At 37.4% G+C, this 20,305-nt stretch overlaps 1 protein-coding gene across 1 annotated transcript in view; it reads left to right on the forward strand.

Annotated features, from left to right (window-relative positions):
* LOC130435603 (voltage-dependent calcium channel subunit alpha-2/delta-1) overlaps positions 1 to 20,305 on the forward strand; it is a 90,471-nt gene that overhangs the window by 62,721 nt on the left and 7,445 nt on the right. The window contains exons 19-35 of the mRNA XM_056766351.1: positions 1,213 to 1,284; positions 2,556 to 2,627; positions 2,712 to 2,773; positions 3,182 to 3,258; positions 8,803 to 8,863; positions 9,073 to 9,170; positions 11,227 to 11,308; positions 11,944 to 12,006; positions 13,209 to 13,312; positions 13,827 to 13,913; positions 14,644 to 14,711; positions 14,882 to 14,920; positions 15,028 to 15,099; positions 15,219 to 15,371; positions 16,538 to 16,590; positions 16,690 to 16,745; positions 16,892 to 17,018. Of these exons, the coding sequence (XP_056622329.1) occupies positions 1,213 to 1,284; positions 2,556 to 2,627; positions 2,712 to 2,773; positions 3,182 to 3,258; positions 8,803 to 8,863; positions 9,073 to 9,170; positions 11,227 to 11,308; positions 11,944 to 12,006; positions 13,209 to 13,312; positions 13,827 to 13,913; positions 14,644 to 14,711; positions 14,882 to 14,920; positions 15,028 to 15,099; positions 15,219 to 15,371; positions 16,538 to 16,590; positions 16,690 to 16,745; positions 16,892 to 17,018 (1,346 nt within the window). The remainder of the gene's footprint in view (positions 1 to 1,212; positions 1,285 to 2,555; positions 2,628 to 2,711; positions 2,774 to 3,181; positions 3,259 to 8,802; positions 8,864 to 9,072; positions 9,171 to 11,226; positions 11,309 to 11,943; positions 12,007 to 13,208; positions 13,313 to 13,826; positions 13,914 to 14,643; positions 14,712 to 14,881; positions 14,921 to 15,027; positions 15,100 to 15,218; positions 15,372 to 16,537; positions 16,591 to 16,689; positions 16,746 to 16,891; positions 17,019 to 20,305) is intronic.

Genomic DNA, 20,305 nt, shown 5'->3' on the forward strand with positions numbered 1-20,305 from the left:
TTTTTTCTTACCGTTCACAACCCATTTATGGAGTTTGCTAGTAATAGAACTTCTTATCTCTTATAAATCATTCAAAAAGGTTATTTCTTTCTCTTTCTTTCTTTCTTTCTTTCCTTCTATCTATCTATCTATCTATCTATCTTTTTTTTACTTAATTTGTTTCTTTTATTTTTCTTTACATTTGTCTTGTCCTTTTCTGTATGAATCTTATTTTTCATGTAGTGCATTAAATTCTCTGTTTTTGATTCTTATGTTTGTTGTTTTTCATCTTCCCTCCTCATCCTCATCCTGCATGTTTGCTGTTATTTATGTGAGTGCTTTCATAATATTTTTACACAGATGCACCACTTTTAAAATTTAAGGTGCTTTAAAAGGTTCTTAGATGCCATATATAGAAGAACCCTTTCTGCCTAAATGGTTCCATATAGAACCTTAACCATCAGAGGAACCTTTCTGCTTCACTCATATGTTTCTAAAAGATTTGTTAGATTTAGATTTTAATATTCTTGCGCCAAAATCATTGAATCAGGATTATGTGTACTTTTGATTAACATGAACCATATTTCTAAAATATGAATATTTATGAAAGGGGTGACACTAAAGAGATTAATGCTAAATTAAACTACAGACCTCCATTTGCAAGCGTATTAGGTTTAATATACTTTCTTCCTTCTCTTTGTAGCAGAGTATGAATCAAATTTATACTTTCGTAAATCAACATTTAAAACCGTAGACATGATCTACACACTCATGAAGAACAATTTTTGGTTCCACAAAGAACCATTCTGATCATCTCTTTTTTACTTTTTTATAATATGAAGAAGCTTTTTTGCCAAAATGAACCTTTGGTGAAAATTGAATGAAAATTGAACACAGAAAGATATTTGAAAGAATGCTTGTAACCAAACAGTTCTTGGCCAACTACCATAATAGGAAAAATAGCTTTCGAAATTTCTTTGTTATTTTGAACACAAAAGAAGATATTTTGAAGAATGTATGAAAGCATACAGTTCTGGTGCACTTTTGACTACCATTGTCAGTTTTTGTGGTTCCTTTATGGAACCAAAAGGTTTTTATATGGCATCAAAGAACCTTTGGAAGCACCTTTTTTTAATGGTGTAGGAAAGACCTGGAATAGATTCCACCAATCTAAATTTAAGATGAAAGTATGTGAGAAATATTCTCATGATTGTTTTTGGTTCTGCACTTTAGAACCCCAAATTCCAGGAACCTGTTACACTGGACTTACTGGATGCTGAACTGGAAAATGATATTAAAGTCAAGGTAGGTACCACACATAAAACAAATTGAATTTTTTCTCATTTATTTTCTCTATTGGCATTTCAAGTATACTGTTAAAGGAACAGTTCACTGTAAAAGTTAAACTTCTGTCATCATTTACTCTACTGATTTTTAACCTGATGGAAATGACAGTGCTCTTTTGACACCATTGTATGTGTAATTATTTCAATCTAAATTGCTCTCAGTCAAACAATAGAAGAAAAATCACTGCAGGCACATCAGGCAAGATCATTAAAGGCCTTCTTTTCTTGTTTGATCTGAAATCAGTTTCAGCTGATGTCCATAATGGATAACAAAATAATTTTTTGGAGCAAAAATAGTGGACTGGTGTAATACTTTGGTTACTTGTTGTGAGTGTCTTATGCGAAACACGGAAGAGAATGTTTTGAAAAATGTCAGTAACCAAGAGTCGTTGGACCCCATTGACTTCTATTGCGTTGTATGCAAGTCAATGGGGACCAATGGTTTTCTGTGACCAACATTTTTCAAAATATCTTCTTTTGTGTTCTGCATAAGAAAGAAAGTCATACAGGTTTGAAATGACAAGAGGGCGTGTCAATAATGACAGAAATTTCATTTTGAAGGTGAACTATCCCGTGAAGTTTATAGCCTTGAACCTATTCAGAAGTGAGATTAATTGGAACCTTACAATATTGTATTCTTAGAGAAGTCATGTTTACTTCATGAGGAAGTTCTCTTGCCTTTGCATGAAGCATTGCATAGAAAGATGGAAGTGGTGTGTTTAGACTCGACCATGTGTGTGTTCTTGAATGTTGACAGATAAAGGCATTACGGTCCTGCTAGAAGCAGACCAGAGTCATTATTTGTTATACTGTATTTTCTCTCATGGGTTGGTTTTTATTAAAGCCACTTGTAAATTCTTACCAATACAGAACATTGCCGTACTGAAATCCACCCATTTGTGCTTGCAACATCTTAGTATTGTGTTTCATTGTATAATGGGTGGTTTTAGTGCATTTTTTTAGTAGTTGACATAATGCTTTATTAAACAGGTCAAGAATTCGTGTTTGCAAGGTTTAACATGTATTATGAAAGGTCATTTAACAATTCCCCACAAATCACAATAGTTGCAAACTTAGCCTCTGTCCTTTCTATATGTTACAATTGTGATTCATTGACATAAAATAAAAAATTTGACTCTTACAAAAAAAGAGGATATACCAAGCTTTTCCTTGTATTTTATAACACAGTTTTTGTACATTGCCATTATAAGTCTCCCTCTTTTCTTTCAGATACGGACACAAATGATTGACAGAATACCCGGCAATGAAACCATAAGAACACTTGTGAAATCTCTGGACGAGGTGTGTTGATCTTTCATAATGCTTTTGCTACCCCATATGTGCTCTTCATTTTTTCTCTCATGTTTTATTTTTTGACAAAATCAGAGATACATCGATCGAGGGATTAGGACCTACACATGGGCACCTGTTACTGGTACAGATTACAGGTTTGTGCTTATAAATGTTGTGGTCTTGGCCGTTTCTCAATATGCGTTTTTCAGCTTGTCCTCGTGTTCTCGCTCTACGTCATCTTTCAGTTTGGTTCCAATATCCAAGATCACAAGTACAGAGAGCGCATGAAAGTACCCGAATGTGTTCTTGATATCAAGGATGCATTGAATGCAAACTTTTGCGCGTATCGAAGCTGCTTGAAGTCCCATAAGTCATTGTGGTGCGTCCACCCGAGTTCGTTCTTCAGAGGCTGCTTCGCAAGACCGATCTCCACACGAATACAAGTCCTTTAAACTGAGAAACGGCCATTGTTTAAGTGTTTCATAAGCTGTATGAACGTTTTTGTCACCATATTTAAAAACACATTCTCTTTTTTTCCATTCGGTGTGCGGGTGTTCCGTCAGCCTGGCCTTGGTCTTGCCCGAATACAATCTGCACTACATCCAGGCAAACCTGGGGAACACTATAAAACAAGCCATGTGTGAGTACCCAGAACACACAAACCTCCACACGTCACCCAAACACAGTACTGTCATGTACCAGGATCAGACCGACCCTGCGGTGTGTGCAGCGGTTGTTTTAATGAAATCGCTGGAGAGCGTTCACAAATGTTTGAGAGGTCTGCTTGTTTGTGTGTGTGCGTTGAAGTTTAAGGCGTGTGTGCGACCTTGATTGTCAGGTCTGCTCTCTGTATTAAACTGGGGTCCAGCTGGTCTCCACCCATCCTGAGCAGTGTAGCCAGGCGTTTGATCTGACTCTCCCAGAAAACAGGGGCCCCGGCTGGGATGAGAGACTGCAGTACTCCCTCCCCTCTGGACATGTGCTGCTAGATTCCACATCTGCACACACACACACACACGCACACAGACATGTGTATTAGCAATTTCTGCCTTTATTGTGCCTTAAGCTACATGCACAACACCGCATTCTGTATTTTAGTGCAAGGTTTAACTTTAATCCAACCTTCTAAAGTTTTTCCTTTTCCTTCTTTCTGTCTTATAATCGATTAATCGCACAGCACAATGGGGCAAGTACATTCTCTCTGTCTTGTTCTGTACTCTTTGTTTTCCTGATATAAGACATGTCGGTATCACTTTACAATTGATGTTGTTTTTGTTAAGATTAGTCGATGCATTAGCAGGCATGAACTAACAATTTGAGATTCTTAGCATTTATTAAGCTTAGTTAATGTTAGTTATGTCAATAAAATGTTAGTTGGTTGTGCAGTTCTGATGTCAACACAGATTTTAAAGCTGGTAAGGTAATTGCTGAAATTAACAGTCCACGCAAAAATGAAAATTCTGTCTTGATTTACTTCTCTCAAGTTTCTTTGTTCTGATGAACACAGAAAGATATTTGAAAGAATGCTTGTAACCAGTTCTTGGCCACCATTGACTACCATAATAGGAAAAATTGCTTTCAAAATTTCTTTGTTCTTTTGAACACCAGAGAAGATATTTTGAAGAATGTAGGAAAGCAAACAGTTTTGCTGCACTTTTGACTACCGTTGTCATTTTCCCTACTATGACAGTCAATGGTGGCCCAGAACTGATTGGTTACGACATTTATACAGATTTGAAACTTGAGGGTGATTAAATAATGACAAACTTCAGAATTTTGGGTGATCTGTCGGTTTAATAAATACTATAGAAGTATTTTTCATTATAAGTTTACATAACAAATGCAGCCTAGTTGTAAAGTGTTAGAGACATTTTGTATGTTCATTGATATGTTTCTGTACATTTATTTATGCATGCAAGTCTGAATGTTTCCTGCTGTTTTTGGCATGATCTGTGTGCGTATCTGCATTCGCTGAAAGTCTTTGGTGCTAATGCAGTTAAAACGAAACCTGATTTAAAGATGTTGAGCATGGAACTGCCTGTATGGAACCATATAGTCAAAAATGATTCTTCAATGTCATTAGTAGCACCTTTATCATAAAAATCTGTCATTGTTTATTCACATTGTATACATGACTCTTTCTTCTGTGAAACACAAAAGAAGATATCTTGAGAAATGTCTCGGTGGTCCATACAATGGCAATCGATGGCAGGCCAGTGTTTTTCAGTTACCAATATTCTTTGAAATATATTCTTTTGTGTTCTGTATAAGAAATGAAGTCATACAGCTTTGGAATGGCATGAACATGAGTCAATGGTAAAATAATTAGCATTTTTGTGTGATCTACCCCGTCAAGTGAAAAATGCTCTCTGTTTTTTGGCTAGGGTGTTCTCGGGTCCATCCTTCATTGTAAGACATTGATTTCATGTTTAGAAAAGCGCACAACCAAAAGCACGTGTTGAGGTGTCATTCACTTCCATAGCGTAAACTGTGCAGGATCAGTTTAACGTGGAACACTTAGGAAAAATGTCTAAGTATAAACAATAGTAGAAGTGATGTCCGCCTTACCACTAAATATTGAGCTCAAAATATGTCTTGCAACACAGGGGCCGGGCTGAAGGAACAAACTAGTATGTGGAGTTCTGAGCCAAAAGTGTATTTTTCCCTACTTGTCGTTTATGAGCGTAATTGTTTTAGCATAACAGTGATTCGTAAGATCACATGGCTTCAGCTTCGGCTATAACAAGCAAGAATGCCAAGAAATGAAACTTAAGCTTGTGTAAGAATGAGTACGAGCAGGTTTCGGAACCACAAATAGGTCACGTTGTGGCTTGTAAGCAGTAATGCTCCGCTACTTGAGGTTGAAAGCAGCGGCCGCAGGAATTTAGTGTCGTGTAGCTCAATCCAAGCGCTGTGAAAAGTAGCCAGTTAGTTACGTGTCTAATTTATTATGTGTTTGGGTGCGCGTTAATGTGTTATTAATATTTCTAAATTCTGCCTTGTGTGAAGTTGCTACTGCAGATATATATGCACACGTGTGCATGTGTGTGCGCTCTTCCTCCACCGAATGTTTCTCTCTTATTTCTCATCGTAAAGAGCCTGGCACAGATTTACAGGCTCGTAAAGAGTCAGGTCCATATGGTTATTGAGAAAGGCGAAAGAGGCGGCAGATCTGGGGTCAGGTCTCGGCGTACCCTCTCCGGAGGTGCTTCTGGATGCTTTAGGAGCCTTGACTCTTCATTCTGGGAGCTCCACGGGGCTTGTTTGAGCAAAGCTGAAAGCAGAGTGTAAACTTCAGACAGCCAGAAACAGAGAAGTGCGGCTTTGGGGAGCCGTGCAGAGCAAATAATGAGAAGAACAGGTGAACGCAGAGCCCTCTCAAGGGACGTGTCCTTGCGGCTGGTCGTAACTGAAACCTGCGATGATGGACTCGGCCGCTGGGGCTGATCTCAGACCTGGCAGGACCTCGACTTGACCGGATATTCACGAGTTCAGAGGCAGCTGTGTTTGTCACCAAGTGGCTTTGTTAGATCAGTAATGCAGAGGAAAAAGTCGGACGTGGTGCTAATTATATAGACGGCAAAGTCGCTGACCGCAGAGCGCATACAGATGTAAACTCATTGACACTTTGACACAAACACGCTTTCTGTTAACCAGCAGGGTTCTCCATGTGTGTTATCAGTGGGTGAAGGATGGGTTGTTATGTTTTTCTGATCTGAAGTTTTACTAATGACATTCATCCCCCACGCATGCAGTAGCAAGAGCTAATGAGAGAGTGTCTAAAGACATCCAGTCCAATCCCCCAATAACACAACTCATCTCAAAGAAGTAGTAAGATGTACAGTGATGGCCAAAAGTGATGACTTGAGGGCATTTTCTGAAAAGTTTAGTTAATTTTATAGTTAAAACAAGCCTTTTTTATCAGACTTAGGTTCAGTGATTTCACTTTGATGGCAAATTGGTATTGAATGCATCCTCTTTGCTATTTAAGTGAAATCATTTTTAACAAAAATGGACTTTGAAGGTATTTAGACGTAAACGTATTTAGCAAAAAGGCATACCCGGGAATTGTATTGGATTTTATTCTATTATTGATTACAATTTTAATTAAATTTAATATAATTAATAATTAATAAATATATGTTTAAAATATTAAATACAATTTCTCCTTTCTGCTGTCATTTTTTTGCCAAGACCCTTTAAATTTAAATTTAAAATTTACAGATAAAATATAATTAATCAAAATCAAAAAATTAAAATCATAAAAGTAAAAATTGAATATAACTTTTAAATTAAAAGAATATAATAATTTTTTAAATAAATTAAATACATTTATTAATTATAAATTAAATAAAATTAGAATGTGTTGTAATTTTTGCCAAGCCTCTTTTAATTCTTCTCAAAGCTAAGCTTCAGTTTGTACTACGTACAAACCAATGCAATAAGTAAGGAATAATGTACAAGCAGCCGGTTGTTACCGCAAGAATAAACCATGAGAGTGTGATCAGGACCCGACGCAAAGCGGCCAATCAGAATCAAGTATTCCATGGGCTCTGTGTAATAAGCCTTTTTAATGTATCTTTAATAAAATAATTGAAAAAATCGTTGCATTGACGGTCCAATCAGCTGTCGGATATTTCTGAACTAAATCCGTCACATTAAATCAACCATATTTAATACATTTATACAAGAAATTCAATAAGTTCAATGTTCGCTGAAGTTGTGATTCCTATGTAAAATGCTCACCTGTGTTTATGAATGTGAATTTAGATTTTTCATTTTTAAACGTGAGTGGTGTCTCACTTTAAACCAAAAAGCCACATGAAGCAGCGTGTTAATACGTGTAGGCTTATAAATTGGGTTTAGTTAATTTCATGTGTTCTGTTTCTCTGAACTGGTTCACCAGAAGTAATGACCTCAATGTTGTGTAAATCGGGAATCAACAACGTAATGAGACACATATGGATATTTTGAGCAATTGTCTCAAATCTGTTGTAAATGTATTTTGTCTGATGGTTTTGTTTCGAGAATTACGGCACACAATGGCAACAGTTAAATGTTTTATCTGTTTGTCTCTGCTTTGTTCTCATTTGATTGATGAAATGAAAAGGCTGAGATGGTCTGGTTTTGTTTTGATTGAGATAGAGGGAACAACTTGTCCCAAATCCTTCGGCTTGCTCACTTATCCCCCTTTATTGCTAATGGCACACATGCTTCATGCCAATTTGTTTCATTATCCCGTCTGTTGATGTCTGTATTAAGCATCAGAATTGCTATTATTGCTTACGCCTGCCAAAGTCTTTGCTCACTCCTGTCATATCTCTCATAACTCATTGTGTGATATGGAAAGAGGCGTCTGTATCTCTTTCTGCACCTCTTTAATCTCAGACTCGACTCTCTGTTGTCTGTCCAGGCTCTGGCTTCATCTCAATATTCTATCATGTGCATGTTTTATATGTAATGCCGTTTTCAAAATATCAGATTTAGTGTTGGATTGGTTGTGGGACTATGACAATGATAAAACTTTATCTTCTCTCTTTGTTCTCCGATTGGTCGGATTTTCACAACAGGGCAAATGGGCAAGTACTTCATCCTTATCTGATCATCCTTATCTGATCTTCACATTATTTCAAACTAAGGTTTTTTTATGTTGTTATTTTTTTTGCTGTCATTTGCATGTCATTTGCATGCTTGGCATTTTTGCCATCTTTTGCCATACAGATACTTAAAGTATGAATCTCTCAAAAAGCTGTCTATGGAAAATTAAACACTTCCTAAAATTAAAATAAAATTATTAAATGATATTTGCTGTAATAAAGAAGTCTGTTTTACGATAAAAAATATTGATGATTTAATTTTACCATGACATTTTATTCATGACATGATGACTTTTCTAAAAAAATCTTTCACTTCCACCAAATATATATGAACTGTTTTATGACATAATTTTACACTTCAATTTTTCTTACCCTAAAATCTAGAGAATCTAAAGAAAATCTCTTTTAAAAAGACTGTAGCCAATATTGAAATAAAAAAGATATGTTTTTATTTTAAGACTAAATGTCGCAAGGATTCTTTTGTAAATCCATTCATTTGTTTTTGGTTGCTTGCTGTTTTTCTTTATGTTCCAGTTTCAGCTTTCAATTAAGTTTATCTAAACACCTTCCCCGTTCTCTTTCTTTAGCCTCTGAGACCATGCAGCAGGAGAAATTTGAGGAATATGGCTACACCTTTATTGCGCCCAGGTAACACACACACACAGATCAGAAATGAAGACCTCCCACAGGCTGTACTCTTGACAGGTTTATATGGGCTGTACCTAGACTCCATTGGTCTTTGAAGGCCTGTAAATTCACACCTTCAGACTCTGCTATGTTCTGTTCTGACTCAACAGAACAAAAATGTTTGGCCATTACGTCATTACCTTTATATTTAGACTTTGTCTTTTTTTCAGGGAATACTGCAAGGACCTTAATATCTCAACCAACAACACTCAATTCCTGATGGACTTCAATGAGTACATAGACAGAAAAACCCCCAATGACCCAGCGTGTAAGTGCACATCGCATTCATTCAGTTACACATTGATGCTTTAATCTGCCGCTCATTTTGCGATCGTTTCAAATTCCGTATTTCGAACGCATTATCGAGAATTTTAAATGAGAAAAAATAGTGGGCGTGGCTTTCGTTTTTTTCTGCGATTTGATTGGATGTATAAAAACAGCCGTTGCTTTTTTAAAAGGAACTGGCAGAAGAATGACAGTTGAAGGGGAGGAGTTAACGGATGCTCCGCCCAAGCTGTCTTAAATCTGGCATTTAAGATGGATAGTCATTACAGGACGGAAGTGCAACTGAGGATTATGATGGCACACAAATTCTTAAAAGAGAATGACCCACACTGATAAACTATTTACAACAAACGCTACAATATTTCATGAAAAAAAGGCATTGTCATTTTTTACTTCACTGGGACTTTAATAGCGTTTCATTTGTACCTCACTTGTCCGCTCAAAAAGGTTTGTACAGTTAGTACTTGTTGTTCATCAGAGCAAATGAATGTGTACAGATTTGAAACACCTTGAGGTTGAGTAAATGCATACACAATTTTTAATTTTTGGGTGAACTGTCCCTTTAAGGTTACAAATCCTTGATAAACATAACAGCGGTGGACCCATCGATACATGATGGATTGATATTGAGGTGAGAGGGTTTAGATTACTCTCTCAAAGAGGCTGAGTCAGGTTGATTCCCGCTCGTGTGATGTCAGAGTGTGTGGCTGTCCCGCAGTTTGTGAAGGTGACCTCTCTAGATCTCTGTTTAATGGCTCTGGGTAATTGATTTGTGTGGTCTGTAATGCACTTCTGATGACTCACATGCATTTCTGTAAAGAGATGCTATCACAACACGACAGATATTAGTCACTTCCAAAACACACCCAATGTTTGTTAGCTTTTTTATGACTCAGTTAGAAAAATAAGCCATATTATGTTCATCTTTAGAAATAACAAGTTTGTCACCAAAGTTAGGGGCCCTCTGTCCTACAATTTTGTAGTACTTTTACTCTGAAGTCCACTTAATATTACTCGTAGTTTCTTAAATCGAAAGAAGGTGTAATTTATTTTTTCTGTGTCTAACCTTTAATCTTTAAACAGGCTGTTTTTTTATATTTTTGTTCTTACTCTTTGCTTTACAACATCTGGGTGGGCCGAGTTGCTCAAAGCCAAATGTTGGTGCTTGTATGCTAATGTGTAATACACTCAATTTATAGTCATTATAGAGTAAACTGCCCGTTCTGATCAATGATTAAACTATTTTGACAATATTTGACGTTTGGGCTAAATAACCAAAGTATTTGCAAAAAGTCGTGTCGATGAGTATTTCGTTTGTTAGGAATTTTGTGTAAATGTGCCATTTATTTTATACATTTTGCGCAGACCTCTTTGACTTGAGTAGAAATGTGATGTCACAACCGTGATGATTTCCATCAAAGTTTGTTGACTGAAATCGTGCCACTCTGCGGCCATGTTTGCAACACCTCCGGACATTTCAAGTGATAGTTCATCCAAATATGAAAATTCTGTCATCATTTACTCACCCTCTTGTCATTTTAAACAGTTTGACTTTCTTACTTCTGCAGAACACAAAAGGAGATATTTGGAAGAGTGTTGATAACTGGCACCCATTAGAAGATAGAAGTCAATGGGAGCTGGCACTTTTCTGTTACCCACTTTCTTCAAAATATCTTCTTTTGTGTTCTGCGGAATCCCATACAGGATTAAAATGATGAGGTTGAGTATATGATGGCAGAATTTTCCTTTTGGTTGAACTACCCATGGAGTAAATAGCATATTTCCAACAAACCATAAAACATGACATCAACTTTACCATAAACGGCTAACCTTAAATAGCACTAAAAACTGCTTTTTCGAGTTAAGCAAGCGCCTCACAATCCTCTGTGTGGAGCCAGGCCCCAGAGAAGCGTCAGTCTCGATTAGCGATCAGCTCTTTTTACTGAAAGGCGGGACTTCCGTTCTTTGTACAGGTATCCATGTTGTTTTTGCTTTTTCATTTCCATAAGTGTCCTCTCTACGCTTTTGTGTTTTATCAGGTAACATGAGTCTTGTGAACCGACTACTGCTGGACGCTGGTCTCACTGCTGACCTTGTCAAAATCTGGAAGGATCAGAATATGTAAGTTCAAAAGTGTGAAAAAAGCTGTGTGAAGTAGAGTTTTGAGTTAAAGCCAAGTATGAATGTGGGTTTTCATGCACGAAAGACCGTTTTATATATTTTCTAAGTACAAAGCTCTATTTAAAGTCCTGTCATGAACAAAACTGTTGTCTTGTTTTCAAAGGCAAGAGTCTAGCAATTATTAGCTAAAGCTGGGATTAATGAATCACATCGTAGGGAATCGAGAAACACGGCACTTTCACAATAATGTGAGAATAAGTGCTACATGATGTTTCAATTAAAAATCACACCACGGAATGACCCAAATCTTTCATAATGGTTTTATTTTTGAGGGAATTTGGCCACTGAGTGTCTTATTGTTATTTGGAAAACCCTTAACACTTTTAACGTTATTGAATTTGATTTTAGGAATTTTAAGTATTGGAATAACTTAACAAAGTGCTCTCAGGTGCAGAGCTGAGTTTAAAGTGTTTGTTTTTTGTGGTCCTATGAATAACAGAACGATGAAGTCTGTTCACTTTCTGCACTTCGTTCGAAGAGAACTTTGTTAATTCGTGAAATGCAGACAATGTTCTGTTCGACTCAGGATCAACAAATAACAAGATGCTAAACACGCTGTCTTTGTTTTTCATTAGAGAAGCAGTCTCGGCCAGGTTTGTGGCTACGGATGGAGGCATCACACGTGTCTATCCGAAAAGGTAAAATTCCATCCATAGCTCATAGTGAAACCCGCAGCTCTTATCCCATGTGTGCGAGAGATGCTAAATTCTTTGCGATCATTTCTGTCGGCGAGGCCTGCGGGGGGCTGCGTTTGAGACTGAATGAAAGAGCGAGAGAGGATGTTTCAGAGGATGTGTCTAGTACACAGTGACTCTTTGAGAATTCTTATGGGAGCCATGTGCAGTGCTTTCTCTCTCAAACACACACACGTCTTTACTACCTTTAATCTATAACAGTGAGTGCTTGAGTTCATAAACTTACGCTTGTGTTGTAAAACAGCAGGGTGGTGTTAAATTAGATACACCATTGCAGGTCTTTTCGCAACTGGAAGTACTTATGCAATTTTGATGTGTGTACAGGTGTAACTATAAGTTTTAAAATGGTCCGCACACATCTGGCCCAAAGTGAACTTCCAGTCTGTGTTTGGTTATATTATAACAATTTATTTTATGTTCAATTTACATTCATATGAATATTTTATTGTATCGAATTCAATTAAAACTACTCAACAGTTATTGATTCTACTGAAAGTTACGTTTGGGCCACATAACTTTTGCCAATGTTGACGCCGCTGAAACCGTCTATTGTGCAGTCAAAAACAGACTTCGAAAATTCGAAAAGTCGAAAATGTGACAAATCATGTTATAATTTAGATCTTGTAATGGGGTTACCGGTTTGAAATACTGTAGAGCAGTACGTACACTTTACTGGAGACCGTATGTTTCATGGAACTGCATGACTGTTCAAAGTTCTCTTCCATAGAAGATCAATTTTTGATTATTATTTTTCATCCGTAGTTTTCTGGATGAGCTTTTTCTTCTTTTTCTTTTCTTCTTCATCCAGTAATCCACTTATTAGATCCACAAATCTATTAATGGTGCAATGACTTGGAAAAACAAGTCTTGTGGCTAAACGCTGTTGCACTTTTGTACTTCTGTTGGTCTTTTATTTTTCACACACTGTCTTTCCGGAGGGAATCTGTCAAAAATGAAAGGAAAATGTTGTTCTTCAAACCAATTCATGAGATGTTTTTGTTGCTTGTTAAAATGATTCATTCTGCATTATTTTTGCACAGATTCTTAGTTTGTGGCCTCTGGATCAGCAGCATATTGTTTTTCCCTCATTTCTCTTTTTTCCCCCATCTTTCTCTCTGTCTCTCTCCCTCTCTCTCTTTACTTAGTGGAGGGGAGGAATGGGGTGAAAATCCCGAAACCTATGATTCAAGTTTTTACAAAAGGAGTTTGGACAATGACATATACATCTTTACTGCCCCATATGTCAACAGTAAGAAACGTGCACACACACATACACACACTTTCTCATCCCCTGCGCAGCCTCTCTGGCATTCTGCTCTGCTCAGACAGCTGTTGATCTACTTGAAACGCGCACCTACAGATCTCTCGCCAGGATGGAGTAAGCTTATATTACTGGGGAATTACCGTTCAATGAGACTACCTCACATTCACGCATGTGTGGTCTGCAGCACTAACACACACAAACACGGTCTATCAGCACCCATATGCCAAAACCCAACCAAGAGGGAACGCACGCTCCTCGTGTTTATGGGAGGTTTCACGCTAACGTGAAAAGCAGATCTCTCACATTTTAGGATCACATGTAGCATGTTGCCTTGGCAGGTTTTCCAGAATGAGCAGCCAAAACTGCATTGCAGAAGTTTGGACACTAAACCCATGTCTGTTAGGATTAGCTAAGAGAAAACAGAGCGGAAAGAGCAAATCTGGCCGTGGTAGTAAATGCGTTTTGTTTTCAGCTGTGTTTGTCTTTTCTCTTGGAACAGAGAGCAGGGAGTCTGGTTATGAGTCTGGTATCTTGGTTAGTAAAGCGGTGGACGTGGAAGTTAATGGAACAAAACTGAAACCAGCAGGTGAGCACTTATATTTCCATGAATCATGTTTTTTTAATCGCAAGCATTCATTTACATTTTTTTAAATAATAAATAAAACACAGATTTGCAAAACAAACGTTAAAAATGTGAAAGAGCATTCCAAATTGTCATTTAATCAACATTTCTAGATGTATTGTGGCCATTCCAGTTCAGTGTTTGTTGAATTTCAACAAAATCAAACCTCAAACCAAGGAGTGACAAGGCATCCAACAGCAATGTGAAGACTGAAATCATGACAAGACACATAAAAACAGAGCATCTATTATATTATGAAGTTAATTTCATATTCATATTTAATTTCAAATTCAATTTCAATTTCATAATTTCAGAGTTCATTTCACCCGTTTCTCCAGTTTTCATTTTCTGTATATAGAAACAATACTTTTAATTGAAATTTGGGAGAAATATTTTTAGTAGTTCACAGAATGAAACAAATATATAATTTTTACCTAAACACACACCTGTAAATAGTACATTTTAAAATGATATGGTCTCTTAATTTTTTCTCCGGGTGCAATAAAAAAAAAGTTAATGATTCAATAAATTAGTGATGACTAATGCTTCGATCATAGTCCATTTTGAATTATTAAAGCCATCGTTTGAGTAATATTAAGTCTGAATCTGACACTGCTTTCATCACCTTAACATGATCAGAATCCATTTTTGATCCTCACCGATCAAACGATATGTGTGTTGTGTTATCATTCAGTGGTGGGTGTCAAGCTCAACGTGTCGGCCTGGATGAACATCTTCATAAACGCCACAACAAAGAAAAACGTAAGCGGATATAAACTCATTTACCTATCATCGCGTGTTAACGCTGTTCAGTCATAAGTGCAGCATCTCTTGATGGTCGATATCGCAGTCTATCTCAATTCATGAGAGCTGACATGAATTGACTCTAAAATTGATGTTTGATGAATTCACGTTTAATTTCCTCTCTGCAGTGTAAGGATGAGATCTGTGGGTGTCTGAGGAATGATAAGGTAGGCCTGACCGCCTCGTGCTGCTTTGAGGCCGTCTGTGCGATGTTCTCTACTCGGTTAAGTGAATTTGACTCTTTTTCTGATGAATTCTTGTTTTGACTTTTTAGCAAGTGGACTGTGTGATTCTGGATGATGGTGGATTTCTTCTTATGTCCAACCAGGATGATTATATCGTACAGGTAATTTTTTTACTATTTTAATAACATGTATGTATTTGTATATGTATGTAGAATAAATGCAGACAGAAATCCTTTTTTAAGTTAAATGGTGTTTATCCATCAATCTCTCTGATGTTCAGATTGGCCAGTTTTTCGGTGAAGTGGACCCTGTTCTGATGACCACTCTGGTCAACATCTCGCTCTACTCCTTCAATAAAACCTACGACTATCAGTCGGTCTGCGACCCAGAGAGAGAAACGAAAGCTGCTGCAGGACCCAGATCTGTTTATGTGGTAAGACGGTTTCTTATAACAGTGAAAGCATTTTACAGCAGGACGTAATATGACAACCTTTAAAGGGACAGTTCACCCAAATATTAAATGTATTTCTTCATTTACTCACCCTCAAGTTAAACATCTCTTGGTTCCGATTAACACAGAGAAAGATATAATGAACTAGGCTTGTAACCAAACAGTTATTGTCCACCATTCACTACCATAGTAGGAAAAATGACAATGGTAGTCAAAAGTGCCCCATGCCTGTTTGCTATTTTGTGTTTAACAGAACAAAGATATTTATACAGATTTGTAACAACTCGAGGGTCAGAATTTCCATATTGGGATAAACTGTTCCTTTAAGTTCATAAATTTCAACATGTTTGTTTACAAAAGCATTCATGTACTGGAACTTGACAGAACCCAGAATCTAAAACTGTTATCTGAAAAATCGATAAAGTAAAAAAGTATTTAGAATTTTTAGTTTAGTTACAACTTTTTTTTAATCTTACAATGGGCATTTAGCAATAGGGCTAGACCCAACATAAATGGCACACGAATGACTTACGTAAAGGTCTTGTGTTAAACCATTATACGTCAATGTATATTCAGTTGTTCATAATTGTTTAATAAATAACAATAATTAAAAATCATAAAGAAAATCCAGACTGAATAGATGGGTTAGCTGCTGGCACAAAAGTAAACATGTACACTAGCTTTTGGTTGTGGACCTAATACTAGACTTTTTTAAAGTGATCATTTTAAATTCAAATGATTGTTCTGTCATCCTTTACTCACCCTTTTGTCATTTCAAACCTTTTAGACTTCCTTTCTTTCACAGAACACAAAAGAAGATATTTTAAAGATTGTTGATAACCGGCACTCATTTACTTGCATTGGTGTTTTTGTCAATGCATTAGAAGTGAATAGGTGCCGGCGCTGTTCGGTTACCAACTTTCTTCAAAATATCTCCTTTTGTGTTCCATTCAAGAAAGAAAGTTCACAGGTTTATAATGACAAGAAGGTGAGTTAAGGATGACAGAGTTTTAATTTTTGGGTGAACCATTACTTTAAGGAGTGTATTTGTTTTTCTCCTGATGTGGAAATCTGTTTGTGTATCCGTGCAAATATATTATAATGTACTGTATGTTTAATGTGAAATGTATTTGTGCGTTTTCTCACAGCCCACAATAGCAGATTTGCTCACTGTAGGCTGGTGGGCTTCCACTGCATTCTGGTAAGATAAAATGAACATCTTTTTGTAAAAAAACAACAGCGATGATGAAGAGTGAGGTGGATGTGTTGTCATTTGTGTGTTGTGACTTATTTCTCTCAGGTCAATTCTGCAGCAGATGTTGCTCAGTTTGACTCTTCCCAATGTTGCTGGGACAGGTATGTTTCAGAGAACTTCCTGCTTGAAGGATGTACATGTACAGTTTTATGCATTTGGCAGACACTTTAATCCCTGACAGTGCATTCAAAGTATGCATATTATCGGTATGTAAACTATTACCGGTGTGTTTGTGGGGTTTTTTCAGCACATACTGAGGAAGATCTCTCAGATGCCTTCTCCAAAGAGAGCTGTATTACAGAACAGACTCAGTACTTCTATGAGAGTGAAAACACATCTTTCTCTGGAGCTATGGACTGCGGGAACTGCTCCAGGTGACTGTTTTTATGTTTGGATGCACATAAATCTTTACATTCCATCTATGTGTGTGTGTGTGGGAGTGTGTGTGAGCATGTGCAGATGATGTCAGCGTCCTCTTGCCATCTAAACCTGGATATTTGCTCATCCTGGTCATCTCTCTGAGGAATAACCAGCTCGGCTTCGTTGTCTCTTCTGTGTCTCCTCTGCTCGCTCCCTCTTTCCTCGGATCCATCCGACATCCCACCGGCTGTAAATCCCGCCGGCCGCTCTGTTGAATGTAACACCACTAAAGCGAAACGCGTCTGGGGCGGTTGGAAGCGCTCTGCCCGACAGAAACTCTACGCCTCTTTACGAGCCCCACGTGTGACTCTGCGTACGATAGTTTTTCTTCAATGTTAACTACTTTAGACATGTAAAGTTTAACAAGCGCCATAAAGAGGAATCCATTTGTGCGATCTCAGGAGTTCGGGGTCCAGTGTTTCAGAGTATGTAATTCAATCTCGTTCTGCGAGACATCCACATCAGCTCAGGGTAAAGAAATGCTGGACTGATGAGAGCCAACAAAGGCATAGCTGAATCAGAACCTGAAGGAGACTTTTTTGTCGACCAAGTTTCTTTGTTTCATTCAAGGATAGAGAGGCGGAAGTCTAGCTTGCTTCTTCAAAAGAATACAGTTGTTCACTTAAAATCATCAGCCTTTTCCTGTTCCACACCCACACCATTGTCATTCTTCTGTGTTACACAAGAAGGAATGAATGTTTAAGGCCTGATCAGACAGAACACGCTGTAAGACGCGCCTCTTTTGAAATGTTGTTGTGCGCCCGCCTCGCGTTTCTGCCGCCTGCTGCGTCTCGCGTTTTTGGTGGAGCGCTCTGAGTGCCCGAAGTGAAAAAACTAAACTCTGAGCCGAAAAGCGCTTGATGTCATGTGCGCCTTTCTTCCAAAAACTTTTTGTGGCTGTTTCGGGTTACCTAGCAACATAAAAAACTGCTGCGTGCTACTCTTTTCAAAGAGTCACCAAAAGAGCAGAGCGGCACGCCCCGCGATTTCGAACATGAAAAGCATGTTCTGTGTGATCCTTCTGCTTTCTTTTCAACAATATAAATAAGAATTTCATTTGGTCAGATAAAGTAAAGATTGATGGGGTCCATCTATGCTGCTTTTTGTCTATTTTTGGAGGTCAGGCATGTTTTGTGTATGCAATGAAATGGAATCCTTTCTTTTTTCATGTGTAATTATGTTTTATCTTATAAGTATACATTTGTGTAATTTATCGTAATTCATTTATTTAGCGTTATTTTTGTGTTTTTGTAGTGCGTCAACCTTTTACGTTGCTGCTAATATATTGTTTTAGTTTTTTTATGTATTTTCTGCTTTTTAAATTGGACCTATTAAGATTAAAAAGCAATTCAATTTCATGACACACTCTGTAAAAAATGATGGGTTGTTTCAGCCAAACTTCCGGTCTGTGTTGGGTTATAATATAACGATTTAGTTTTTATGTGACCCTGGATCACAAATCCAGTCTTAAGTAGAACGGGAACATTTTTAGCAAAAGACAAAAATACATTGTATGGGTCAAAATTATGTCAAAAATCATTCGGATATTAAGTAAAGATCATGTTCCATGAAGATATTTAGTAAATTTCCTACCTTAAATATATAAAAAGGTTACTTTTGTGAGTGGATGGCCTGCTACAGTGCCCCCGATTAACAACTTCAAAGACAATTTTCTCAATATTTCGATTTTTTGCACTCTTAGATTCCTGAGTTTTAAACAGTTGTATCTCAGCCAGATATTCTCCTATTCTAACAACTCATACATCATCAATAGAAAGCGTATTTATTCAGCATTCAGATTATGTAAAAATCTCAATTTCGAAAATTTGACCCACAAGACTGGTTTTGTTCAGGGTCACATATTTATTTTATTTTAATATCAATTCATACTTATATTTATTGTATTGTATTAAATTGATATTTTTCATTAGCCTGTGATGACGCATTCAACGGTCGTCCTTACCCTAAATCCTCTAAAGTATTTTATAGTTTAATCAAAAAAAAATTGTATATGTGTTTATAACACTATACTTTGTTTTGCGTGGGTGTTTCTTATACAGCGTTAATGGAAGTCACGGTAAATTGCTGAGAAACCCGGAAACGTTAAAAAACATAATTCTTTGCTGAGGTCTACAGGAAGTTAAGTTTAGGCTGCAAAGCATTTGTTTATGTTGTTGCCACTGAAACCGTCTATACTGCAAATAACCCCAGCATTTCAAAACAATTTCAGGTCTCTACTGTTTGTCCTAAAATATGTTTTTCTGTAAAGCTACTGTGCAAATGTTCCAAATTGTGAAGAGAGCTATAGAAATAAATAGGAAATTGTATTTAATTTTGCTCGTGAAATAATGTCAAATGGGTTTTGTCGTTTTTCAAGAAGGACGTTTGTCATGTAGGCGGTGTAAATCCACCTGAAACACCCGGTCTGCCCTTATAACCTCAGCAGCGCTCATGAATAAAGCATTCCTCTGAAGGCAGCAGATGTGAGCCACTGAACTTTAAGACTCTGTTCTTCACTGTGACTGTCAAACCCTCCGTGTGTGTGTGTGTGTGTGTGACCCGATGACCGCTGTGATCTGAGGCTTGTTTGCCCCGCCGACCGTGCTGGGCGGCAGTAAACAGGCTGTGATTGCAGATAGAGCAGGTGATGTGTAACACAAAACTTTTTTGCGCACACATACACACTCGCATGCAGCCGGCCCTGTTCAGAACCCTGTGTCATTCTGGTTTAAAGAGAGGGAGGAGGACCGTAAAAGAGAACAAGAGACGGCTGTAAAGAAAAGCCATTTGGCGATGACAGTACGTAACAAGCTGCCAACCGACGCAGATTTCCAATATAACACGCTCATCTCCTGTTACGTGTGCTAAATACTTCCACACATGTTGAGTATTGGATGTGAAATTGGGCTCTTACAAAGAACTAATGCAGAATTGCCGTATTAATGCCTTTTTTTGAGTTTATACATGCTGATGTTCCCTGCCATGAGACCTCTTCTGTTGAATATGAATGGATGATTACTCTTTATGGACAAAAGTATTGAGACGCCACTTTCTGATGAACAGGTTTGATTAGTCATTTTTGTGAGCATGAATCTTAATGCTACAGCATATGATGATATTTTAAAGAGTTGTGTGCTTCTAGTTTTACAGGAACAGTTTGATCTTTTCTATTCCAACATGACAATACCCCCGTTCACAAAGCAAGATTGAAAATGGTTCATGCAGTCAAGTGCTGAAGAAC

This window comes from Triplophysa dalaica, chromosome 14 (assembly GCF_015846415.1).
Source record: "Triplophysa dalaica isolate WHDGS20190420 chromosome 14, ASM1584641v1, whole genome shotgun sequence".
In the NCBI taxonomy this organism is placed as follows: domain Eukaryota; kingdom Metazoa; phylum Chordata; class Actinopteri; order Cypriniformes; family Nemacheilidae; genus Triplophysa; species Triplophysa dalaica.